Here is a 26,764-nt window from a genome sequence, read left to right on the forward strand (position 1 = left end):
CCGTGAAGAGCTTTAATTGATTTCACCTGAACTCCGAACATCTCCATTTAACACAGATGTTATTCTCATTTTCAGGCAATAGGTGGCGCCAAGAGCAAACCCATCAAACCGGAAACCTACTGCAATGTGCTGAGGGAAGCTCTCCGTCTCAGGAGTTGATGCTGGTGTTGAGTTAATTTTTCAGCGTCAGTAAAACGGTAGAAAATAAATTCATCTGGAAACTGACGATCGAGAACTGATTTTATTAACATTTATTTAACCGGGTTAGCCTCATTGATATCACTGATCTCGTTTACAAGGGAGACCTGGCCAAACAATGGCAGAAACACAGAATTACAGCAAATAATACACACAAAAACATATTCAGATAAATACATCTTGTGTAAAACATCTACACAAGAACAATCTGGACCCAATGGACTTCACCATAGCCTGTAGAAATAGCACAAAGTTTTCAATCTTAAGTTCGTTTTTGTAAATTGTCTTAAGTAGTAGCCTCAGTTTCAGCATCCATTCTTTTGTGCTTGTTTCTTCTTGCTTTGGGCCTATTTCCTTTTTCTCAGTGCAGGGATTCTGACAGCTCCACATCATTTCATTCATTCATTCATTCATTGTCTGTAACCCTTATCCAGTTCAGGGTCGCAGTGGGTCCGGAGTCTACCTGGAATCATTGGGCACAAAGCAGGAATACACCCTGGAGGGGGCGCCAGTCCTTCACAGGGCAACACAGACACACACATTCACTCACACACTCACACCTATGGACACTTTTTAGTTGGCAGTCCACCTACCAACGTGTGTTTTTGGAGCGTGGGAGGAAACTGGAGCACCCGGAGGAAACCCACACAGACACAGGGAGAATACACACTTCTCACAGACAGTCATCCGGAGGCAACCCACGCAGACACAGGGAGAACACACCACACTTCTCACAGACAGTCACCCGGAGGAAACCCATGCAGACACAGAGAGAACACACCACACTTCTCACAGACAGTCATCCGGAGGAAACCCACGCAGACACAGGGAGAACACACCACACTTCTCACAGACAGTCATCTGGAGGAAACCCACGCAGACACAGGGAGAACACACCACACTTCTCACAGTCACCCGGAGGAAACCCACACAGACACAGGGTGAACACCACATCATGTCTGATCCAGAGTTTTAACATGGCTTCTCATAGTTGATATTGCTGTTGATTTATTGAGCTCTGAATCTAAAGTGGAGTTTAGTTTTCTCCTGTCTCTGTACTGTTTAATGTTACCTCTGAAAGCTTTAAATGGTGTTTATCTGATGGTGACAGGCTCAAAGTTTTTGTCTTTCTTTGCAGTTAAATTCTTTTAAATGCAACCTCTTTAATAATGTCTTATACACAACAGCTGTTTTGACAGGAAAACTGAAACAAAGGGTTGTCTCTGATTTTGCACAGTTCTGTAATTTTCTGTGGGCTGTGCATCTCCTAAATCAGTTCCTAAAAAGCAGATGCATGTTGTGTTTGTAAACGCGTTACTGCACTTTACTTTTATGATACCTTTTAATCATAGTTCGGTCGCTATGGAAGGTCCAGCTTTGCAAAGTATCCTGTTATTGTTAAGATTCACATCGTGCATGACCCTTAAAACAAACCCAGGCAGTAATCACACACAGAAGCTGCATATTTACACAAGTGTTCTTTTATTGAAGTATGTTTTTATCCTAGGCCACAACTATTTCAGAGGCTCTCTAACCCATCAGAACAGTCAAAATACATAGTAGTGTACACGGGGGAGAGAAAAGACACTGGGTATTTACATCGCAAACCACAGTATGTTTGTGTGGAAAACTTTGTCTAAGCAAAAAGAACTAACAGGGAGAACTAGACGTCGAGCGTCTTCATTAACTTCATATTTTGTGGTAGTATCATAATAATTAGCCTCATACTAAGCTTTATAAATATAAAATATTAGTTTAGGGCAAGATCTGGCAACTATAAAATATTTTATGTAACAAGTACAAAATAATATACAACAAAAGTATAATAAAATATTTAAAAATGAGCAAATACCTTAAAGAAAATGACAAAGGTTTATGTATAATAATAACAACAATAACAATATTAATAATAATAGTAAACCTTTGTACTGATGCAGGATCTTGAATTCTAGATATGGAGAACCTTCATGTTTTTGTGTACCATGCCCTTTTCCACACTAATGTCCACTTAGCCATGACTTCATTCTTTCTTTACCCACCAGGGGGAGACAAACATCGTTGTAAATGCTAGCTTGAGTGGACAGTAAAATTAAACAGGGCAGTAATGTGTTCCATTTCAAACCGTTACAGTACGCACTGCACAGAGTGGAAAATAACATTTCTGTATTAACACTGCTTACAATTAATGTGGGACCTTCAGCAGCCCATAGGAGTATAATAAGATCTGAAGGGAAGAACGACAGACAAAAGAAAACCATGTCACGAAAACGTGTCGAAATATCACAAAACAGGTGATAACACAACAGTCGTTATTATCAGATGCACCCAGTGCATTCAGCAGATCTCCAAGATCTTCTCTCGTCCACTCTCTACGCTCACACGCACACGTAAGAGAAACTTATCACATACAACCCGTACGTATAAAAACAACAGCAACAAATACAACCGAAAAAATAGGGACAAAATAGATCTATACTTAAATTAATGCTGTACAGTTCAGTACTGGAGGCCAGTACACAATGCTGGTTTTAATATTCCTTATTTCAGCTCGTCTCACAGAGTCCGCCAACCAGCAGCGAACCCGTGCTGTCTAAAAAAAGGAGAAAAAAAACAGGGTCCGAAAAGGTCAGGAATCATGAAACCGCTTTGGCCGAGCATCGACCACACTGAGGCTCTTTCTCTCCGCTCCAAACAAGTCTGTTTTTGTTGTTTTAGAGAAAATAAAGGGTACAAAGTCTTTACAAAGAGATGAAAAAACTGTTCTGAAATATCCAGTATATATCGGGAAGAAGGTCATCGTCTCGTAAAAATAGGAAACAATCATTTCCAGCAAAGTAGAGATTGTCGTTTCCCTTGAAAAACAGGGATACTTCTCACTTTCCGAGCGGACAAAACGGGTCACAGCTGGCTTTCCAGAAGCTTCACTTCACACACCTGGGCTTCTTTAGAGAAACTATGTCCTGTTCAGCAAAGAAGACCTGCAAGAGAGCAGATTTGCAGCTATTAGAGCCAAGGAAAAACAGTAGGTAACACCAATGAGCAAAAAGGTGAGCAGATACTCAGATACTGAAAGCCTGTGCTAGCATTTCTCCTGCGGTGTTGCTATCAGTGTGTGAAGAGTGGGAGCATTGACAATCCAACACAATGGGCAGCACTTTGAACACATTTTATAAGTGGTCAGAAACTTGTAAATAACTCATGAAAGAATAAAGTTACATTAAAACCAAGCACACCGTTGTTTTTCTTATGAAATTCCCAAGAAGTTTGACGTGTCACATGACCCTCTTCCCATTTGAAAAAACAAAAGTTGGATCCAGAATGGCCGACTTCAAAATGGCCGCCATGGTCACCACCCATCTTGAAAAGTATATCACCAACCATTCCCATTTTATTAAGGTGTATCCATATAAATGGCCCACCCTGTACACAAGAGCGTGGAGAAATAAGAGCACTGCGTAAAAACAGAAAACGAGAACGAGAAGAAAGAACTGAACGAAAAAAGGGGAAGAATATGTCATCTTTAAATACGGCTACAGTTATTTCCAACCTGATCTACACTACACTAGAGTACCACAAGTGTAGGACACTGAGAGCGGCCACATATAAAAGCGGCTGAATTCTTTAATCACGAGGGATGTCTGGACACTTTGTACACCATATGGCCAAACATTTATGAACACCTGCTTATCCAGCAGTTCTCCTCCCAACTCCTCCCAGAGGCATTGGATGAGGCTCCATCACTGCAGAAAAGCAGTTCCACTGCTACACAGGGCTTTGTACCCCTCTAGACGGTGCTTTCTTAGCATAGTGAGCTTAGGCTTTGACCAATAATCTGATCTGCTTTTTCCGGACTCTTTTCTGCGCTGGCCAGCAGAGGGTTAATTTCCTTTTGGCTGTACTGGACACGTTCTGCTGACCCACACAGAATCTGGTGAAGTGACAGATCCTGTCGCAGTGGGGAAAACGCCTTTCTCTATCATCATCTCTCTCTCTTGCTCCCCCTACCCCTCCCTGTCCTCTCCCTCTGGGCTGGACGGCTGTAGGGAAACGTGACTAAGCGGATGGCCAAGTGGACCAGGCCCTCGCCAGACTCTGAGGGTGGGTTGTGTTTGGTCATCTACTGCTAATATTATCACACTCTCTCTTCTCAGTACGGTAGCGGAGCCTTCTGTTTGTTCTCCAGGTTTATGGTCCAATGTGATGTTTTGCTGCTTTTATTAAAAGAGCTAAAATATGTGGACACCTCCTCATCCAATGTAATATGTGACGGTTTCTACTCTAGTGTGACACTTGATTTTGGAACATTGTTGTCAGACTTGATGGCATACAGACACATGAGGACCAGTGCGGTCAAGTATCGGTGGTGGACGATTACTTCTAGATCACAAAATCCACTTCAAGCCCTACTTAAACTATTGGATGGAGCTCTACCACTTTAAAGTATGTAACACACGGCACATGGCACTGAACCTCCCATTCATTTCAATGGCTATGTACATTTGGACATAAATATTCATATAAACACACGTTGGTAGGTGGATTGGCGACTCAAAAGTGTCCGTAGGTGTGAGTGAATGTGTGAGAGAATGTGTGAGTGTGTGTCGCCCTATGAAGGACTGGCGTCCCCTTCAGGGTGTGTTCCCGCCTTGCGCCCAATGATTCCAGGTAGGCTCTGGACCCACCGTGACCCTGAACTGGATAAGGGTTACAGATAATGAATGAATGAATGACAGAGCTAAAGTTAAGGCACATTTCTTCACAGTCATCAGGCCAATCACAACACAGAGCTTTATTTTCTACATCCATCCGAGAAACACGAGGGCAAATTGTGTTAAACCCTCTAAAGCTCATTAAAAACGCCACTGGCTTCCTCCCAGTTCCTACATCAGCAAATCTTTCAGCTGAGTGACACAAAATCCAAAAGCAGCCTATTGCTCCTGTTCCACAGCACAGACCCAGACACAGACTGTATTACAGTCCACACACCAGTCTGACCCAGATACCACACCAAAGCTGTCAGTCACCAGCAGCTGTACAGCTGTGACGAATGAGCTCTCACGCACACACACCCACTCAAACACACCTGAGAGATTTCCATCTGTCCTTCTCCATGTTGTTCTCCGGTCCCTCGCTCTCGTAGGACGCCAGATACAGAGCTGTAGGAGATGAGAGTGAGAGAGAGAGAGAGATGAGGATGTGTCACCAGCCGCTTCACTCAAGTCCGTGTTTTGTTTTTGACTCATTTCTGTCTCTGCTTTCTCACGTCGGGGAATTCTTCACACTCGGGGAGAAGATCACTGATCTGAGATCAGTCCACGCGCATGTCTACAGGCACTGGGTTCTCAAGTTACTCATCCAGTCTCAGGTTTATGTGATGAGGAATGTCATGTTGTGTCCTGAGGGTAATGTGTGTGTGTGTGTGTGTGTGTGTGTGTGTGTGTGTGTGTGTGTGTGTGTGAGGGAGGGGCGGGTTGTGATTTACACACACTAAAGAAGTTTGTTGGCAGCAGGTGAAAGGAGTTCTACTACTAGAGTCATGACGGTCAGGTGAGAAAACACGGGCTCATGATGTTTCAGAAGCTCACTGGCCGTATGGAATAAAGGAAGACTGGTCAGTGGTCAGTTAGACAGTGCTCATTAAAAAACACCTGATTGGTAAAGCTTTCATGCATGGAGCTTGATATTAGATCAAGGCAAATTTGCTAAAGTGGGGTCCTGTGGTAATGATCAACTAATGTAACTCTATGCAGCAAGTAAAGGACACGTCTACAGTGGCTATACTGGCTCATTAGCGATGTGGCTTTTTAGCTGCTGATTAAATGGAGGCACAGCTCAATCTTAAGAATCAAACATTACTCACTGTCGCCCTCTAAAGGTGTTACAGCGCCATTTGGAATATGCTTTTTGTGTATATTTTTCTTTGTTTACTTGCACTTACCGTCCTCACTGAAGACAGGGGCGGTCAGGAGGTACTGCAGGATTTTGCGATCCCTCTCAAAGGGGCACTCCACCTTCTTCCAGGTCATGAATTCGCTCACCTGTTTGGCCAGCTCCCAGAATTTCTGTAGAGGCGGAGGGGGTCAGATCAGTTCCTTTTCCATTATTTTGCAGAAACTAAACTCAGAAATCCCAATCACAGCATTTAGAACTTCCCTATTCTGTAATGCTTTCTTGCAATTGCCTGTTTTGGCCTAAACGAGCAGTGGCCGTTGCTATGAGGAATCAGGGGTTTTTTTTATCTGTGCTGTTGTGCAATGTTTAAAATGGGTATTTTCCTTCCACTTTTATGTTAAAGGACAAAAAAGGAAATGATAAAAACAGAAGTACCTCAAAATTGACGTGTCCGCTCGGCAGCCGATTGGAGCATCCTTCGTTGAGGAAGTAAATGTCCTTGATTAAGAGGCTGAAGAAAGGAATGACAATCTGGAAGAGAAAAAGACTCCAGTTAAGTCAGTGAGTCATGGCTGTTTTTGAGGGAACTGTACTCGTTACTAGGCACATGCACAAACATTCAGGCAGGGTTTTGTTTCTCCCTGTGTCTGTGTGGGTTTCCTCCGGGTGACTGTCTGTGAGGAGTGTGGTGTGTTCTCCCTGTGTCCGCGTGGGTTTCCTCCGGGTGACTGTCTGTGAGGAGTGTGGTGTGTTCTCCCTGTGTCTGCGTGGGTTTCCACCGGGCGACTGTCTGTGAGGAGTGTGGTGTGTTCTCCCTGTTTCTGCGTGGGTTTCCATTGAATAAAAAGTTATTAGTATAAAAATATTTGTTTTCCTACAACAGCAAATATTTGTAGATGGACAACCAGAGAGAAGTAGTGATTTCTTTCGGATCAAAATAAGCTCTGGAGTCACACCAGACAGGTGAGATTTACAGTCGGGTTTATTTAACCTCTATACACCTGTTTAAAATAGTCACAACAGGATCTACCACATAAGCATGAAACTCTGTGATTGACAGGAGGAGGAGCTGTCACTCACACACAATTGTGACACACACAACTCAGCTGTCACGCAAACACCTGAGCTAGGTCCTCTGACCGAGCAAAGAAAACAAAAAAACTTCCTAAATATAGAGAGGCTCTGACGCCTGAGCATTTAGAACAGAAAAAACTACAGCCGCCCTGCGGTGAAGAACCTGTCAAAATTAAAAAAAAAAAAGAAAAACAAACAAAAAAAAAAAACAAACAAACCCATAGTGTGTTAAAAAAAACAAAAAAAAAACCAACAACGCTAGTTTTAAAAGAAACAATAACTTTCGCCAACAATCACAAAAAACAGTTAGTGTTTTTAAAACATCAAACACAAATGGAACTTTGAAAAGAAATGATCGCTTGAGGCAGGTCAGTAATTATAAGTATGAAATGAATATTAATTTTATATAAAAAAAAAACCTTCAGTCATAAAATAAAGTGACTAAGAGTTACTAAGAGAACTTTTAAATTACAAGACAATTACTAAAACAATAACCACAATGGTTGTGATTTGAGTTGTTTATTGAGCAAAACCTGGTCATGGGACAAAAAAAAGGACTTATTTTTGGTCCAGTGTGTCCCTGGAGAGACAGTTCAAACCAAAACCAAAACACAGCTCACTTGGGGCAAAACCAAGTTCCTGAAGCGAAGAGGAAAGAAATAACTAGACGATGTTGGGAGAACTCTGTCAACAAACGCCCCCACACCCAGTGCGCTGAGATGGATTCCTAAGTTGGGAACATTCCTAACTCGGGAACATTGCGTCTCCTGACCCTGAAAAGTCAGAGAAAGTCTTCCCAGTGCTTCTTTACAGGAAGACAGTGTCTGGTCTCAGTGTGTTAAGGCATGACAGTCCAACAGTCACCACCTAAGGCATTACATGCTCTTGAACCCCCAGTTGTTGCTGTCCGTACAAAATAATACATCTCAAAAAAGGAGGTTTGTCATCAAACCGTACCACAATGTAAATGGTAGCTGTCGTGTTAAAATGAAGAAGGAAACACAAATGGTGAGTAGCTGTACGTCTAGCGCTGCCTGAGGCCTGTGTGTGATGTGTTTAAGTGAAACCGAAGCATCATGGTGGGACAAATATGTTCATCATTTGTGAAGCCCTTTGGTTTTTAACATGCTATATAAATCATTCTGAACAAGCCGGTCTGCTATGTTGAGTGGTTCTGCTAGAGGCCAGATAACAGAGGCAGGTCACTCTCGGACAGGGAACGTAGGAACATTCAGGGAGTCTGGCCATTTGCCATGTTTCTCCAAAAGAGAACAGAACATATTTTGCGGAGGAAGCAGCACGTCCCCTCTGACGTCTCGCCCACCAAAGCCTGACCCATTTAAGGCCTGGACTGTCCACTCCTTTGCCTCAGAAACCTCGTTACATAACCCCCCTTTTTTGCCCAAAGTTGACAGCAGACAAAGTTCTTGATGCACTGATAACCACGGGGCCCCTCCGAGGGCAGACTTCTCTCTGTGTCTGCGCTCCCACCAGAGTCGTCGTTTTCCAGCTGGTTGAAAGAGCAGAGGGGTGATATGATCTCCCCCTCTGTGTCACTGTAATCAGCTCTTATCTCTTAAGAAGTGATCTTTTTTACTGGTTGGACACTTCCCAGTGCCCAGTGTGGCATCTAACACTTCAAAAGCTGTTTTGAGAAATGCGTTCAAAACAGGGCTAAATGGAGAATGCACTTACGTAAATAAGTTCGTGCCAAGGCTCGGTGTAAGATAAACATAGTGAGAAATGCTTAAAGAAACAAGAAAAACCTGCGCAGTGAGTACATTTTGGACTTTGAGTGCTTTGAGACATACCTTCTCTCTGCTGCTGTGAGCCGTAATAGATCTCTGTGTGGCTCCACGCAGTGCCGTTCTGTAGTTGTAGAAGTTGCTGGAAGGGTCCATCTGGTGCTAAAGAGAGAATAGAAGATATGGATTTAATCCTCCGGAGGGATCTTCATAAACCTACTTCCAACAGATGTTCCCGTCAACGTCTCCTCATCAAAAAAGCTTACGTTACGGTCCCAAGCGCTGATTCAACCAAAAAGGCAGAGCAGAGCCCCTCGTAGGGACATTGTTTCATGGGAACTGAGAAATATGATCCTATATCAAGAGATATGTCCCCAGGACTAGGCATTTCAAGTCACCTTCATCAGATATCAATCTGACACGCCTTGCTTTAACAGCAGATAGACCGTGAAATTGGGTACAGGGTCATGTCAAGACCTCCATAAAGCTAGGGGAGGGGACCTCAGTGTGAAACAAAAACACCCAAAGAAATTCAGCTTCCTCTGAAGATTTGTGGGCAACACCTGCAGCTTTGACTCTCGAGGTTTTGGCCAGGGAAAGTCCTTTAATCTCAGAGCCGTCAGATCTCAGAACGCGTGGAGAACTGATTTTTTTACTGTCTACTATCCACTAGAGTCATGTGATCTGAGAGGAGAGGAAGCATAAGGCTACCCCTGCATTTCCACATCAAAATGCCATAAACCCCAAAGACTGAGGAGGAACCTTGTGGTTGCAGTGGGAATGAAAAGGGGGAGGGGACGGAGGTTTACTTTTCCCTAGTCAATTATCCTGCTCATTGGCTTTGCCGGTCTAAAGGAGTTAGATTAGAGCGGTTCTAGACAGTAAATACACAGTGTCTGGGTAGAATCAAATTCAAAGCCTTAAATGACTTTCATGACCTTTCATGACTTTCAAGCCTGGCCAGGCTGTTTTATAAACACATACGAGCCCACTCAAAGGCTGGATTACTGTATTCGAGAACGATGATGGCACTAGAGCGGTAATTCCAGCCCACGGAAGGTTTATTTGGAACGAATGGGTCCCCATATTGTCGGGGGCTGAGCGAGCGTGCAAACGTGAGTCACTGGAATAATGGCCAACTTGCACAGCATTGGTTCTGTGTGTTTGAAGTGCTGTTGCACCACATCTTCTGCGGTTTGCCATTGTTGTTTTTCCCACTCCTATTATCCCAAAAGCTCCTACACATTTTAATCTCACTCATTTAATGACTCACATCCACCCACCAGAACATGACATGAGCAACAACAAATGGGAAAATGTGGCCATGTAGTGAGAGAGTGTTTCATCATCATCATCACTTTTATGTAATATCGAAAATACTTTCCCAGGGACGCTTTAGAATCAGGAGGTAAACAAGTAACGAGCACATGGCTAGCAGTGGCCCACTGGGAGAACACACAGGACGAGAGCGGAGTGGTGTAACAAGAATATTATCAATGGATGTACGAGTTTCTACATCTTGTAAGATAAGGCATGCAATATTCTGAGACTGAAATGTGAATATCAACATTAGTGTGTTGTGTCAAAGCAAGCTCAAAGACATATGCACATACACACCTCCAAAATATCAAACTTGGCTGTTTTGACCTTGCCCCAGGTCTTCTTTAGCCGGGAGACTGGACTCATGTTCATGCCAGCTGTAAAGGAAAAACACAGACAGGTCAGAAAGGGACAATGACCAACTCCCATTTCCTGCCACAGCTGCAGTTTCTCAGGGGCTTGGCTCCATAACAATAGCATTAGTGGCTGCATCACTTCTCTCCAACAGTATGGTTAGCATATGGCATTGAGGCTCGCTATAGCCGGGTGGGGTCAGCAGCAGAGAAGCAATGAGGTCACTGCACCGGTCAGTGTATCAGATCAAACTCTCTTTACAGCACTGATCCCTCCAGTGATGACTGAAACAAGAATCATTCAGTTGTCTTTATCTGATGGCTGAGAGACTGTGGACGTGGATAAGCTGCTGTTTGTGGATTCTCTTGTCGCAGTTATATGGGGCGGGTTTAGTTTTCAGGTTTCTCTTCAGGGTGTGGTGGACAGTCGTGTGCAATAAAGTAAAACTGTTCACAACAACACAGGCTTGATATGACGAATGTGGAAGGCCCTTCCGCTTACGACATTTTCCCCTAACCCCTAACTATTTAAGGTGGAATTCTGTAGTTCCACCTTAAGCCCCGGTTCTCTGGGTCCCCAAGGCAGGTGGGTACCCGGGCTTGGGGTCCCCTAGGACGGGTTAAGTTTCACGAGGTCCCCAGGCTTCATAGAAACCCATTGTATAACGAATGTGGAAGGCCCTTCCACTAACGACATACTTTCCCCCTAATCCCTAACTATTTAAGGGGGAATTCCGTAGTTCCACCTTAAGCCCCGGGACTAGCATCAAACTGTGCTTGTGTTATTTAAAGGAGACACAGTCCTGGGGTCTTAACTCAACGTACGTGATGTGATTTGGTCAAAATACCACATGGATCAAACATTACAGAAACATTCTACCCGTCCCCCAGTCCTGTTCCGAATGGCCAGTTTCAACGACTGTTCCTTTAAGTGATAATGAGCTGCTTTCCACCCTACCCCGAGTGCACAGCAGTGAGGAACGAGGAGCAGGCTTATAGCGGTTTTTGTTTTCTCCATTTTTACTCAGCGCTATTATTTCTTCGCTCTTATCAACCTCGCCTTTGCGCTGTGATTGGAGAGACTCAGACGAGAGGGCGGGACAATTCTAAAGTCTCGGATCTTCATGTAAAGAGCAGTACCAAATCAGAACCACTAATTTTATGTTGTGTTTTTCAGATTTAGACTGCCCATAAAAACCGACTGGGTACTGTTGTTTTAAAATGTGTGGGTTGGTAGGCTTCAGATACACGTTTCCTTTAAAATTACATTTATTTGGGTAAATTGTTATTTATCAGGGTCATTTCTCAGAGGATATATATTTTTCTCAAGAATGAAGTTGAAGAATTGCGTCAGAAATATTATATTCCCCGCTGTTTATTTAAAATATCAGCATTGTCTCTTTGTCTTCCCAAAAACAACACACAAACAACAGCAGTGATAGCATCCCACACAAAGGGCTGCTGATACCATTCATAAACAGATAGAGAGTCTGTACAAAAGAACGCCGCTTCAGAGCCGACAGGTGTAAGGGTCAGATGACTTCTGAGACACCACTATCAGTGACAATAGCGAGAATGATGTTCCAGCCTCAGACACGTGCTCCTTCTCTCCCCATTCACCCGAACAATGTCCCTGCGCCCAAACAAACGTGGCCTGGTGGTTCTCAGCCTTTTCCCATGACTTGTTTGTTCTCCTAAGGCAACTCTAATAAGTGCCCTGGATCTCCAGGGAGAGGGGCTTGTGTAACAGCCCCAGTCTGTTGGGCTTTTTCGCCTCCAGGGATTGACCAGGAAAGGGACAGCTGGTTCCACCCCTCCTCTCTTTCTTTCTCTCTCTCTACTCAGGCTAGCTCTCTCTTTCTCTCATCTATCGAGCTGGTCAACTCTGACCATCTGCCTGCAGGCGGCAGCTCCTTCGCTCCGGTGCAGCTGCCATCTCCCCTGACTGTCCACTCTCCAAACAGCACCCCCCCACCCCTATTCCCATACTGCCCTATACATGAGCCTGGAAGACAACAACAGCTTTTTTCACTATGTCAAAATGTGTCTGTGTCTGCCAATCACACACTACTTGATGTTTACTACAGACAATTCCGGCATGCCTCTCTAAATGACACAGTATGTAAGTCTTTTTAAGGGAGGTTTAAAGGGTTAAATATAGAGCCATGAATCACACTGAATGCAGCGTCCTCCACCAAATGCAGATTACTCTGAACAAAGAAATGTGCCACTGAATCATTTGCAGGGAACTCAGCAGTGTGCCATGCTCGTGTCTTTGTGGAGTGGCAGGGTGTGGATTAGAGAAGCACAGGCACAAGCCTGGCTCAACAGCAGTTTGCATTATTCAGACAGATTTGTGGGCAACAAAGGGCTTTCTCTGTGTACAGGAGCAGGAATGAAAACACTCACAAATGATAGCCATGAGAGAGTTGAAGTTCCCGATATTGAAGCACTCGCGCGCCACGTCGATGAAGAACTCGATGACTCTGGCTCGATGCTTCTTCTTCACCGGCTGCGTGATTGAAAAAGAGAAATGAGGATTCTCATTTGTAGATGTTATTTCATGCAAAAGCTGCCTCATGCATCTTAAAGGCTGTTGTTAACATTTTATTTCAAAGCTACCTACGCAGAAGCTTATTAACATATGCATAAACAAGAGCCTGTGTGTGTTCTCCCTGTGTCTGCGTGAGTTTCCTCCGGGTGACTGTCTGTGAGGAGTGTGGTGTGTTCTCCCTGTGTCTGCGTGGGTTTCCTCTGGGTGACTGTCTGTGTGGAGTGTGGTGTGTTCTCCCGGTGTCTGCGTGGGTTTCCTCCGGGTGAATCTCTGTGAGGTGTGTGGTGTGTTCTCCCTGTGTCTGCGTGGGTTTCCTCTGGGTGACTGTCTGTGAGGAGTGTGGTGTGTTCTCCCTGTGTCTGCGTGGGTTTCCTCCGGGTGCTCCGGTTCCTCTCACAGTCCAAAAAAAACACACATTGGTAGGTGGATTGGCTACTCAAAAAAGTGTCCGTAGGTGTAAGTGAATGTATGAGTGTGTGTTGCACTGTGAAGGACTGGCGCCCCCTCCAGGGTGTATTCCTGCCCTGCGCACAATGATTCCAGGTAGGCTCTGGACCCACCGCGACCCTGAACTGGATAAGGGTTACATTTAATGAATGAATGAATGAATGAAGAGCCTGCAAGACTGCATAAGTTAACCTCACTGTATTGATAGTATTGTTGAGTATCATTAAAATAAATCAGTTTATAATACTGAGGTATTACTATTCAGAGCTTATGCATTTAAACATGGGTTGTGACATCTGTTTGCAAACCTTCAGACACAGTGCATTCACAGACACTTTCCTATTTGATAATTACAAGAAATGACAGAGCCATCCCCAGGGGCCTATGGCAAATGGACAGTTGCTTTGACGCGTTTGTACTTTGTAATTTACCTTATTATGAAAGGTTTAATGGCGTAATAGCCCAGGTAATTAAAGAGGAGAGATATTCTGTCATAATAAAAGTCACTCACCATGCAGATCTCTGTAGCGACCAAGTAGCTGAGTCTGTTGAACCACTCCACATATGCCTCCAGGTTACTGGCTTTCTTGTGATCGCTGAAACAGCTCTGCAGAGACATTTTTAAAAGATTACCAACACACTTAAACGCTTACACTGTCAAATACAAGATACAGACAGCTGTGTAGCCAGGAGGCCTGAGGTCCAATGCCCCCCCTCCTGACTTTTTATCTAAAATTAGTTTTCTCTGATCTGGATTTTTTGTATATTTATGCATTGAAATTATAATCCTCTAAAAGAACTGGAAACCTGTAAAACCCCAAAGACTTTCATCTGCACAGAGCTCTACGGTTTACGAAACACAGCAAAAACCCCACTCTCTGTGGGCAGTGGGCATTGTCTATTCATATAGATGCTCTGTGGACTTTTTTCTCCCTCGCATTCTTAGCATTCTTTTGGACTGACCACGCTCCCCCTCACCCCCCACAAAGGCCAGTCTGGGGTGATCTCTGTTTGATGGACAGCTTCGCTGAGACACGCCTGAGGATCAGGACATCAGAGAGACCACTAAAACAGACAAAGAGAAAAGCGCGCCAACACGGCCATGCCTCTGTGCTGTTGCTTAGCAGCCGAATGCCGCTGAGATTTCTCGGACAATGCGGTAGGGCCCTAGAAAAGAGACTTCTTATGGGTGGGCTTTGGTGCTAAGATGCAGCCATAAAGGAATCGCTGATTGTGATGGATGGAGAGACAGGAATGTCTGAGCTTCACTGTGTGAAACACGTGACACTTCATCGACCTCAGTCTAATGTAAATATTGTCCTTATTGATCTAGGGCTGGCTATTTGCTGTTCTCTGTGACCGAATCCAAACCCTACCAAGAATCTCATCATTTAAACCTACAGAAGGTGATGTGTTACCTTGTCATTGTCCAGAGGGTCCTTCTGGACAAAGGCCTGGATGAATTCCTCAGGTCCGATGTAACTCAGTCTCTCCTGAGGGGAGGGGAAAAAAAGAAGAAAGGCGTCATCAGTCAAAATGTTTCCAATGGTCACCTTGAGAACATCAGAGTCAATTTAAATAATGAGATCAATAAGGTCAACAAATCCACTCTCGACCACCAGAAGTCAATATCTGAAGCATAACTGTTAGGACAAGGCAGAAAATCAGAGGTGGGCTCAGATGATATTGTATTGTCACTAAAGTGGTCATTGTTTTCATGCAATACTACAACACACTACTCAATTCAGCAGACACTCTTATCAAGAGTGACTTACAGTTATTAGCCATAGCACATAGCAATAGTGTAGGCTAATCTCTACTTTGCATAGTGCTGAGACTCGAACCCCTGTCTGCTGTGTGGAGGGCAGTGGTATTATCCACTACTCTACGCCAAACCGCAACACTTTAAGATGTTCCTCTCACCAGTTCTATGTGTGTGAGTTGCTGGGCCAGAGTGAAGGGGTCACTGCAGATGGTCAGGATGTCCCTCTGGATGGAATGAGGCTTGGTTTTCAGCACCGTTAGCCTGTCCGTCACCGTGGAGTTGATCTTGGCAAGGGCTTCTTCGTACTGACTCACAGTGGTCAGTTTACGGATCAGGGTTTGTGTCATCTGCTGCACGGTTTTGCGATACAGCTGGAGAGAGAGAGAGAGAGAGAGAGAGAGAGAGAGAGAGAGAGAGAGAGAGACAGACATTAGTGCTGAGCTTGCAGCTCTCAGCTATCAGCACAGGTCATTATGGAGTAATGATTAACTGGACGTGGATGTGTCCTGCTGAGATAAGAAAGGCGAGAAAGGCATCAGATATTCCTCCTGCAAGCATTTGATGACCCAGCACTTTTGCTGAACACGGGGGCTAGGGCGGCACACATGCCCAGTGAAGGAGAACAGCAGTTTCACTTGACTGGTCAGAAACACCAGGGGAAAAGCACCAAAAGTCCTCTTGGTCTGGTCCAGAATGGGATCTACTGTGGGTTACGTAAAGAGTTCCTGTAGTGTAATGAAAGAGTGGCCTTCTCCCCACGGACGTCCCTTGAAAGAGCCACTAACAGAACCCTGGGTCCAGACGGCCGCCCACTGGTTTGTGTTATCTAATACTAGGCGCTTGACAAGCCTCTGGACAGCAGTTGCATAACAGCATGGACAGTGGAGGCTATGCCCTATTTCAACTGAGTCAAGCTGAGGAGGTACAGAAAGGGGCTGCTCAAGTATTCAGATCCTGTCTGGCTGCTGTTTTTAGCCTATAGGCTCGAAGAAGAGGGTTCTGTAAACATACTTGCGCAGCTAGTTTCACACGAACGTGTGTTTCTTTCTGGACTGGGAATCCGATTCTGGGAATTTAGGACCTAGATCACAACCGCAGCCTCAAACGTCTCCAGTGATGGATGTGAACGGTAAAGAAACGCAGCTGGCTGGACTTTTTCATCCCTCCAGCTCTTGACAGGCACATGGGAAACTGAAAGGTAGCCCATCAGTCAATCTGGTGACGAGCTTGTAATGACACAGGAGATGGAGCCGACTTTTCATGACCCACCAGCCCAGGGGCAGTAATAAAACGCCCTACTCTTCAGGACCATGTATTTTTGTGCTGTTTGGCTTCCACTGCACCCAGATCTTTCTCGTCTTTCCTCTGTCTCTCTAGTCACAATATTGGCTTTTGCGATTTAAATTGCAGAGTGCTGTAAAATACACCTTCATCTCCAGAGCACAATGGTGAGTTGTATGCCCTTCTACCTGGAGTCACCTGGATATCACTGCATAATTTACACCTTTGTTTCAGTACATTGTGCACGGAAAAGGCCAAAGTGCAATAGATCAAAGCCTCAGTAGTTGCCTCTTCATGGGCCGCCATATGGGGAAGCTTCTGTCCTCACCACAAATAGAGAATGGGAGGATTATTTTTAAAAACAATTCATGCAGATAACTGGCTGACATTTTGAAGCAGTGTGGGGAGGCTCCTCACTTGTTCGTTGGAGAAAGCAAGCCTCTTCTGCCCTGCATCCGTGTCTTAAACCTGGCATCAGTGTGTGTGACAGCCGGTCTCATGGTAGCACCTCGGTATGAGCTTCGGCTTGAGCTCAGATCACACTCAGCTGAAGGGTGAAAACTCTCCAGAGCTTGGAGTAAACACAGGCTGCACAAAAGGCGACCAAATGTGCCCTGAATCCACCGGTCAGGCCTAGATCACAGAGCTCGGTTACACTGGGTACAGCCTTCTCTATATAGATGACCACATCCATAATGACAGTCTGAGCAGCCTGGAGGCCTGGAGACCATTCTGTGGTCTGGAGGCAGATGTTTCGGCATCTATTCTAAGCTCACAGGCTAAAAAGCAGTTGTACTTCCGTACAGTGTTAAACGCTTGTGTGTGGTTCGCTTCGCTATCGTTTGCTTGATGTATTTGGTTTGTTTTTGGGGGTGTTTCATTAGTAATGGCCTTGGTGACCAAGTTCTCATTTCAAATCCTGTTGTAGCTAGAAATATCTTTCTTTATATTGTGTCAGTAATAATGTATGGTGACATGGTGACCTTGACAGTTAGAGACGAATTACAGTAGCACAGTTCATGCACCAACTTCTGATTTTATTCATGTAATTATATTTGATTTTGTAGCACACTTGGGTGTGTTTTCATAAGCCGTGCTGTTATTAGTCCGTAACATGTAAGAATGTTACTGAGCAACAGCCAGATATTAACAAAATGGGTTTTTTCAACACTGGATTACATTAATTCATCCATTATCTGTAAGCTCTTATCCAGTTCAGGGTCCAGAGCCTACCTGGAATCATTGGGAGCATGGCAGGAACACACCCTGGAGGGGGCGCCAGTCCTACACAGGGCAACACACACATTCACTCACACACTCACACCTACACCTACCTACGGACACTTTTGAGTCGCCAATCCACCTACCAACGTGTGTTTTTGGACTGTGGATGGAAACCGGAGCACCCGGAGGAAACCCATGCAGACACAGGGAGAACACACCACACTCCTCCCAGACAGTCACCCGGAGCGGGAATTGAACCCACAACCTCCAGGTCCCTGCAGCTGTGTGACTGCGACACTAACCTGCTGCGCCACTGGATTACATCGAACCCAAATGATTACTAACAATAGTCATACTCCTACATACAGCATGTGTGCTTTAATCCAAACTGAAATTTCACCCATATTTCCCTTATTTTATTCCTTATCCTTAGGCCTTAAGTGTATGTTATAAATCCTCCACGTTGACCTCGAACACTCGAGTCCAGCTCTAAATACAGTCATTGTCCGATGTGCATCTGGCTGCAGTGAAAGTCCAAAGCCTGTAACCTGCTGTAAAAAAGAGGCTTTGCTAATGCTATTTCATTAAGGCTAAACAGAGTTCACAGAGCAGAAAATACCAGACAGTGCAGGGTAATGGACGACACAGACGGAGCATTGATGCATTGCGTGAAAGAATGCATTATTCAAGAAAACAGAGAGTACCATGACTGCGCAGTCACAGATACAGATCTGCCACCCAGACGAGACGCACAGAGCAACACCGAGACTGTATCTCGCTAGTGCCGCAAGTGGAAATACAACATGATTTGTTCCTTTTCACCCGAAGCATTGATTGGTCTCAGGTGCAGTCGCAAAACATAAAACGACCACTTGACCCTAAAAGTGCCAGCTTCTCTGTGTACGTGCTCCATCCATTAAATAACCAGGTCTCCTCACTAAGCCTCTACCTCCTGAATGAATGGAGTGTAAACAACAGGGTGCAGAAGTCATTGATCGTTCAGGTCAGATCAATCACCACACATCTCCTTATTAGAGTCACAGGAGACGGAAAGGTTTTTTTCCCCTCCGTTTCCACTTCCAGAAGCTTCATTTGTTTTGAACTGTTAGATACAAGTCCTCCGTCTTCAACTGTCTTCCTTAACCAAGCCCCCTGCTGCTAGTCTTCCACTAATGCCCCAACCCAGCTTGAGACCACTGCGGAAGGCTTTGGAACATCAATTTTTCATTCGATTTCTCTGCACAGAATCAAGCATCCACACTGTTTAGGGAAATAACAGCTTGGCTATGAGCAGAAAATGAGGAAAAAAGGTCCATCTGGGACCTAATTCATGTGGAACTGAGTAACTGAATGCCTCAGCTAAGGCAGTCAAGAGGGGGCAGTCTTAATGGACGCAGAGAAAACCCATAACCCAGAATGAAGAAGAAAATCCCAATCACTTAAAATGAATCAGGGTCCTTTAGAACTGGTTCAGAGTCATTTACATGAGGTTAACAAAATGGAAAAAATAAAGGCAAGATACATTGAAAAAAAAAATTTTAAATGATGCCATGATGACCTTTTTTCTCCAAAGAAAAAAGTCCCCTTTTGGGAAAATAAAAGCTAAGCCAGTGACACTGGAGTCAGCGCTAATGGAACTATTTAAATGCAGCCTGTGGAAGAGCACCAGGGGAGACAAAAGCTGCTGAACAATAGAGCTTTCTTCGCCTCCACTTGTCAGACTCGACAAACTGCTTTGAGACTAAAGAAATTTCCCCATCCCCCTAAGAACTGACTCCAGCTTTACCACATGTGCTGGGAGCAGGACCTCCACCACAGTTGACTGGCGTTGACTGGAAAAGTGTCTATGAGGAAAAAAATCTACATTTTTATTCTGCTATAGTTTAACTGCTCAGTTCTAGATGTTACTCTGTGCTTACGTTTTTTAAGCTATTACTTTCATACTTTTATTCAGTCACTCAGGTGGGAACACACCCTAAAGGACACACACTCACACATTCACTCCCACACTCACACCTACGGACGCTTTTGAGTGGCCAATCCACCTACCAACGTGTGTTTTTGGACTATGGGAGGAAAACAGTGCACCCGGAGGAAACCCACGCAGACACAGGGAGAACACACCACACTCCTCACAGACAGTCACCCGGAGGAAACCCACGCAGACACAGGGAGAACACACCACACTCCTCACAGACAGTCACCCGGAGGAAACCCACGCAGACACAGGGGAGAACACACCACACTCCTCACAGACAGTCACCAGGAGGAAACCCACGCAGACACAGGGAGAACACACCACACTCCTCACAGACAGTCACCCGGAGCGGGACTCGAACCCACAACCTCCAGGATCCTGGAGCTGTGTGACAAAGACAGAAGATATTTTAGGAAGAAGCACTCACCTCTTCTCCGGTACTCAGACGATGTGTGAGCTCCTTCAGACTCCTCATCATCCTCTCATCCCGGAAATCATAGGGAAAGGTCTCCGTCCACTCCGTCAGCAGCTGCAAGATCTTGGGGGCAATCTTCCGGATTCTTACCTGAAAATCCCAAAAACCAACTGTGAATTTCCAATAAAGGGTCCTCGACCTCCTGGCGTCTGGAACTAAATTCTAATTGCGGTTCTTTCCAGCTGCTCTAACTGATCATTAACAGCCAGGCCTGTGATCACATGCACTAAAAACGCAGTGTAATAACAGCGCAAAGACACACTCCTGTCCGTTACCTTGTCTGCCTGAGGGTCGCTGAGTCTCTGATGTTCCGTGCACAAGTGGCACACTTTGGCCATGAGCTCATATGGATGGATGAACAACCGGGAACTGAGCAAGAATGTGAAGATGTACGTCCTCTGTTGATTGAAAGGGAATTGGAATTAATTAAACGGTCATTTACAGAACCTCTCACTTGGCCACTGCATGGTAATTAAGGCCAAAGCCTGGAAACCTGGTTACTAAGAAAAGAGAAGAAATGTGTCCTCACATCAGGGTAGTAGGCCACCGTGGGGACTAAGTGCTGAATGAGGGCCTCCAGAGACCCTGACACGAGGTTGTTGTCATGGTAATACAGGCCCCCATAGTCCTCCTCTTTTGTCTGGTACAGGTTCTTGTTGTAGCCGCTGGAGCCGAACATCCCTGGGAAGGGTGGCGTTTGAGGCATCTTGTCCTATTGAATGGAGACAAGGTTGTAATTAGGAATGTTTTTAAGGAGGTTTAAAAGCCGCGGATCGACCAGAGCACAAATAAAAAATGACAACAGACCCGAGTTAATGTCGGTCCTTCACCTTGATTGCAGTTTGTGTTTACCGTTGTGTAAAACTCAAGGTCCCCTAAATCATTATGAGAAGTTGAGTAGAAAATGACTCTTCTTCAGAGCTACGCCTGGGGATATCCAGTGGGATTAATCGTGATTAATCACAAACACCTTCTCTGATTTACTCGCTCTGTTTTCACTTAATCCCAACTCTGTAGTAATGTCAACCATGAGGATAGAGCACATGATTGCAAACACTAACACACACACACACACACTAATCCATGGTAATAGCACAACGGGGTCGGACTCGCTGCTGGCATAACGACCTTTTTGGTGGATTAAGAACAAAATAAGCTTTGCCATGCTCCAAACTCACATGGCTACACAACACAGAGCAGCCATTTACGGTAGGCACAAACAACATGTTTTGACCTATGAGAAACGGCACTTGTGAAAAGAGTTATTCTTTGTTAAAACAGGAAAACGTGTTCTGGCACTGGAGTCGAGTTCTGTGAGTGAAAACACAAGTGGTATCTTGCTTTTTCCCCAAACCCTAGACCTCCAACCTCGTGCCTCAGTTTCTTCCAGATTCACAAAGAGTTTGTGTACTCTGAACAACCCTCAGTTCATCCAACCACCTGACCATCAGGGCTAGCACCGATGTGCTGCTGTGCCACCTCACACTGCAGCCTTCTGGGGCAGCGTCCAGATTCCGGGAGACGAAGGAAAGAGCCTCAGGAGAACACACGAGGCCCTCAATGGAGGCATTCACAGTCTCGGCACGGGCACCCGGGGATCTGCAAACAATCGGCAGCCCCAGTGGCCGCCTGCCTATTCAGGCCGGTGTTTAGCCACAAGCGTCCAAGTGCCAGTGCTGGACCGGGAGGGGGGGTGGGGGATGCAGGATTCCCAGGGGTTGTATACACACCCTTCTTTTTTTCCTCCTTTCTCATAAGACTACAGAGATTAGCATGAAAAAGGGAGCCTGAAAGTCAGCGCCTTACCCCCACCCCAGCATCTGTTGCGGCATGTGTTCCAGCACTCTGGCACGTCAACGTGATAAAGGGGAGCGGCGGAATAATCAAGAGTCAAGAGTGTGCCGCGTCATCGCTAATACTGCCATACAACAAAGTGCACGTGCCTCAGTTTTGTTGAAATCAGTTTGAAATCTGAACAAAAAAAAATAAAAACAGGCTGGTGAACAGAGGCAGCCCTGGAGATGCTTTAATGCCTGAACTTTGTTGCCAGCCACCACTAGTGCCTTGGAAAATATCCAGTGTACAAGCTTTCAAGCGCATCTGACTACAGAGCTGCTGAGACCACACTAAGGGCCAAAGTGCGGAAGGGCCAGCCGCTAGCCCTGAGGGCATGATGCAAATGCAACTGCATGTCCTCACTAGCACAAGCTGTTGAAGCCCTTTCTTCGGGCCCATTGAGAAGGGCCAGCTGCAACACAACCTAATCCTATAAAAGTATAAAACAAAGCTGGGGCTGATTATGAGTGAGCCATCTGAACCCGTCTGCTGTTTGTTCGTATGTGTCAAGCACTCTCTTCAGGGTCATGCTGTTGCTATTCTGTTCAGCAAAAGCAATCATGAGAAATTTTGCCGATTTTCCACTGCATGGTCCCCACACAATTCCACTCCACTCGACTCTACTCACTCTTTTGTACCTGGTTCCTTGTTCGTTTTCCTATACCATGGCTGCCCCTGAAATTTAGCCATTGACGTTGCTAAACAACGTCTCTAGTAGGAACAGCGGGCTTTGGAACCCCAACAAAGGCAGCTGTAACATTAAGCGTTTATTCATTGTGTATTTGTGTTTTGTTTTCAGTACAGACAGATCAATAGAGCTTTTGCATTCCTTGATGCACCGTCCAGCTCTTAGTGGAGGCTTTCGTCACCACTCCACAAAGCGCTTGAACATCTTCAAAAGACCATGGCATAATTTACAAGCTGCCATTGTTTATCAGATAAAAACACATGTGATCTCTGTTTACAGATGGCAAGTTAGTGCTGGATGTCTGCATTTTGTGATTAACAAGTCTCTCTGACCAATCTGTGATCTGCAAGGATTCCACGTCATGGTTTAGTCCCTACTCAGCTCTCGTGGGACCACGAGAGAGCAGGGCTTAAAAAAAGAACCATGTACCAGGTCTGAACGGAAAAGCAAAAACGCAGAGTAGAACCGGGTGGGTTCAGAGTAGTGTAGGAATTCTCCTGTGTAATACGCTGCTGTGTTGTGCAAACCGTGGTCCTGAACAGTGCCATGTCTTTGTAATGTGTACAAGGTATTAACATATTGACCTCTTGACCTGGCTTAACTATTGCAGAAATCTAAATAGGGAATGGAACGTTCTATATTTGGCTTAAGACACTATAAATTGTTGGAAACTAAGGTAATGATCACATGCTGACCATTTTCCAAGTGACTTTGCTGGTCATCACTGACGTAAACAGGGACTTTCTCTTCAACGGGGAACTCCTAGCAACATGAAAATGGACACTTCTCTAAACCCGCCCAGTAAACTTAGTATGCTTCTGTGTTCTAACACAAGCCCGGTGCTGTGCTGTGTGTGAGCTAGTGTCATTACAAATTACTTGGCAGAGCCTATGACAAGCTGTGGTGGCACTTGCTCTATTGTGGCATTCCTATCTCCACTTTAAGGTGTGGTAGCCACTTGCTCAATTATTAAACGCCTCTGGGTTAAAGCGTTCCCGCCCGGGCTGTGAGGTGCTAACAACTCACCGTGAGGGTCAGTTAGGGGCGAAAGGGTGGACAACAAATGACCATGATGACAGGAAGAGGGAGATCAATCTCACACGTCTTCTCTGGGAGAGGCCGCAGCTAAGCTGCTGCTGAAAGGCGCTCAGAAGAAACTAAGCAAACACAGCTCCTCCTTGTTTACAGTGCTTTAGGCCTGAGGAATCTCAGCTTGCCACAAGATGTGGAAGAGTGAAAACAGACCCACCCTATTATGACACTACTACTGGAATAATGAAGCAGCAGCAGCAACAACAACAATAAAAAACAAGTATAGGATCCAGTAGGAACAGTCCAGACAGGAAACGTTTAACATGGATATTAAAGGGAAAATGAGAATGAATAGGACTAGTGTAACAAATCTATCATGAAATTGGCCACACTCACATTATGGGATGTCAATTTGGCAGCAAAGTGGTAGAATAGTGTGAAATTAAACTGATTTAAATTACAGAATTAAAAGATCTAATTAGATACAAATCCGATTTTTATATTACTACTTTATTTGAACACAAAAGCTGTCCTTAAAACTATGTGAACATTTAATGATGAAGCGACCAATAGAAATGCTCCAAATTTACTCTGAATAAAGCATTTTTACATTGACTTCCTGTAAAATTGCAATTTTTCAAGATACTATTTTTAATTGAACAGCGATGATATAAAGCATATATGACATGTGATTTGTAGTCCTGACACTGTACAAAAACAAATGTGTGTGTGAATGTGAGAGAGAGAGAGAGAGAGAGAGAGAGAGAGAGAGAGAGAGAGAGAGAAATAGAGGGAGAAAGAGAGAGAGGGAGAAAGAAAGAAAGAGAAAGAAAGAAAGAGAGAGAGAGAAAGAGATAGAGAGAAAAAAGAGAGAGAAAGAAAGAGAGAGAGAGAGAAAAAAGAGAGAGAACGAGAGAGAGAGAGAGAAAGAAAGAGAGAGAGAAAGAGAGATAGAGAGAAAAAAGAGAGAGAACGAGAGAGAGAGAGAGAGAAAAAAAGAAAGAGAGAGAGATAGAGAGAAAAAAGAGAGAGAGAGAGAAAGAAAGAGAGATAGAGAGAAAAAAGAGAGAGAACGAGAGAGAGAAAGAAAGAGAGAGAAAGAGAGATAGAGAGAAAAAAGAGAGAGAACGAGAGAGAGAGAGAGAAAGAAAGAAATAGAGAGAAAAAAGAGAGAGAACGAGAGAGAGAGAGAGAGAGAGAGTGAGAGAGATAGAGAGAAAAAAGAGAGAGAGCAAGAGGGAGGGAGAGAGAGGAGAGAGAGAGAAAAAGAGAGAGAGAAAAAAAAAAAAGAGAGAGAGAGAGAGAGAGAGAGAGAGAGAGATAGATAGTTTCTTGGGGGAAGGGAAGGTGTTTCACTGATACTGAAGTGTGATACTGGGGTCTCTCTTTGGGCAAAACACTTCTGGCCAGAAAAGGAAGGCTTCCATTTAAAGCATGGCTGTGCATTACGTTTGGCTTCAATTAACTCCTGGGTCAGCTAATGGATAAAGAGTCCAACAAGAGGCCACTGATGTAAAGCCACAGCAGATTAATGTGAACCACTGTGGTCTCTCTCTTGAAAGAGGAATCCACTTAGTGTAGTTTAGTACTAGGAGATAAAAATAGCTCCCAATACAACTGCCACATTGCTCTGTAGACTAAAGCATGGGATAACAATTAGTAACCTGGGGTATCACAGACACTCGCAGACTACACACATAGTACACAATCAGCAGTGTCTCTGTGCATTGATTTATGTGGTAATATGTATAAGCACATAAGGCAAGAACCATTTCAAAACTGTGTGCTTCTCTGTCAAATAACTGACACATTCAAACTATGTAAATACAAACTGTATTGTTATCATACGGTCCACAGAAATTTGAGTAACATGTACTCAGTCAAATTATATATCAGGACGTAGAGGCTAAAAAATACATTCATTGAAACATTACACAAATTCGAAGTGACATTTTGTTGAGTGCATTAGTAAATTAGTTGAGAAAAGAGACCGTTTTGAATCCACTGTTTTTATGATGTCACAAAACCAACATGTTTACAGATCCATTACAAAGAGGGTAAATGAGATACAGTACTGTGTATGTCTGTCTGCTTTAAAGGCAAGGCTTTAAAGGCTGTTTTTGGGGTATGTAAATAATCCCCTCTTTCTCCAAGTACAATGACCAATCATCAGCTCTTACAGTAATACACCACACTAAAGAGCTCAGTGTAGATAAGGAAATCAGTGAGTCCTAATGAAATCAATCTGTTATTCCAAAGACTCTGTGCAGCCAAGTGGTTTCCGTGAGGTTTATTCACCAAACAATCGACTACAGGTACAAAATAAAACACCATTCATGATTACATCACCATGCCACAACTTGTATGTATATGTAAATGATGTATTTTCTGATTGGCTGCACAGCGTTGTAACACATTCAAAAACAAATAATGTTTTGAAGACCTTTAAACACCATTGGCTATTTAACATCAACAATTTCATTCCAAAATCCTGCAACAAAGTAATTTTGAATGATTGTAAATGGTCAGTGATGCGTTTAAATGATGAGCAATTGTTAAAAAAAATTTTATTTTAAAATCAGCACGAGATTAATAACCAATAAATAAAGGATGCAACGTGAGGATGCAACACCTGCTTCACAGAAACTGCTTAAAAGATCTCACCTCGCTTAAAGAACCACCCTCCTCTTCGTCCTGGTATATTTAATAATCCTTCTGAGCGTTAAAGTATTCGACAAACACTCCAAACTCGCGTGCAATCGCGTCGCAAACACGTAGCCACAGCGTGGGACTCAACAGCGCGTGAACTGACGCTCCGCTTTCCTCGCGCGCTCTTCACACGGTCCAACACCAGCGTACGCTTCGCAAGAGCTCCACAGAATGATAAGAGCGCGGGCTGAAG

The 26,764-nt window shown here is 44.4% G+C and overlaps 1 protein-coding gene across 1 annotated transcript; it reads right to left on the reverse strand.

The window, feature by feature from the left end:
• Nucleotides 1–1,673: 1,673 nt before the first annotated feature.
• On the reverse strand, nucleotides 1,674–26,764 carry LOC136676235 (ras-GEF domain-containing family member 1B-A). The gene is made up of 14 exons (XM_066653088.1): nucleotides 26,527–26,764; nucleotides 20,836–21,018; nucleotides 20,582–20,704; nucleotides 20,259–20,396; nucleotides 15,507–15,719; nucleotides 15,002–15,076; nucleotides 14,095–14,190; nucleotides 12,992–13,094; nucleotides 10,527–10,606; nucleotides 8,976–9,071; nucleotides 6,526–6,621; nucleotides 6,137–6,260; nucleotides 5,282–5,354; nucleotides 1,674–3,176 (listed from the first exon to the last, which is right to left on the reverse strand). The coding sequence occupies exons 2-14, from the start codon at nucleotides 21,010–21,012 to the stop codon at nucleotides 3,152–3,154; spliced, it is 1,419 nt and encodes a 472-aa protein (XP_066509185.1). The 5' UTR covers nucleotides 21,013–21,018; nucleotides 26,527–26,764; the 3' UTR covers nucleotides 1,674–3,151.

The sequence above is a fragment of the Hoplias malabaricus genome, chromosome X2 (assembly GCF_029633855.1).
Source record: "Hoplias malabaricus isolate fHopMal1 chromosome X2, fHopMal1.hap1, whole genome shotgun sequence".
NCBI classification, from domain to species: domain Eukaryota; kingdom Metazoa; phylum Chordata; class Actinopteri; order Characiformes; family Erythrinidae; genus Hoplias; species Hoplias malabaricus.

Bases quoted from the DNA above. Each gene is read 5' to 3' on its own strand.
- LOC136676235 (XM_066653088.1), bottom strand. From the start codon at position 21,012: ATGCCTCAAACGCCACCCTTCCCAGGGATGTTCGGCTCCAGCGGCTAC. The intron at 6,622-8,975 runs GTATGTCTCAAA...TTTCTCTTCCAG, and splicing joins CTCACAGCAGCAGAGAGAAG to ATTGTCATTCCTTTCTTCAG. The intron at 5,355-6,136 runs GTAAGTGCAAGT...CATCTCCTACAG, and splicing joins CCCTGTCTTCAGTGAGGACG to CTCTGTATCTGGCGTCCTAC.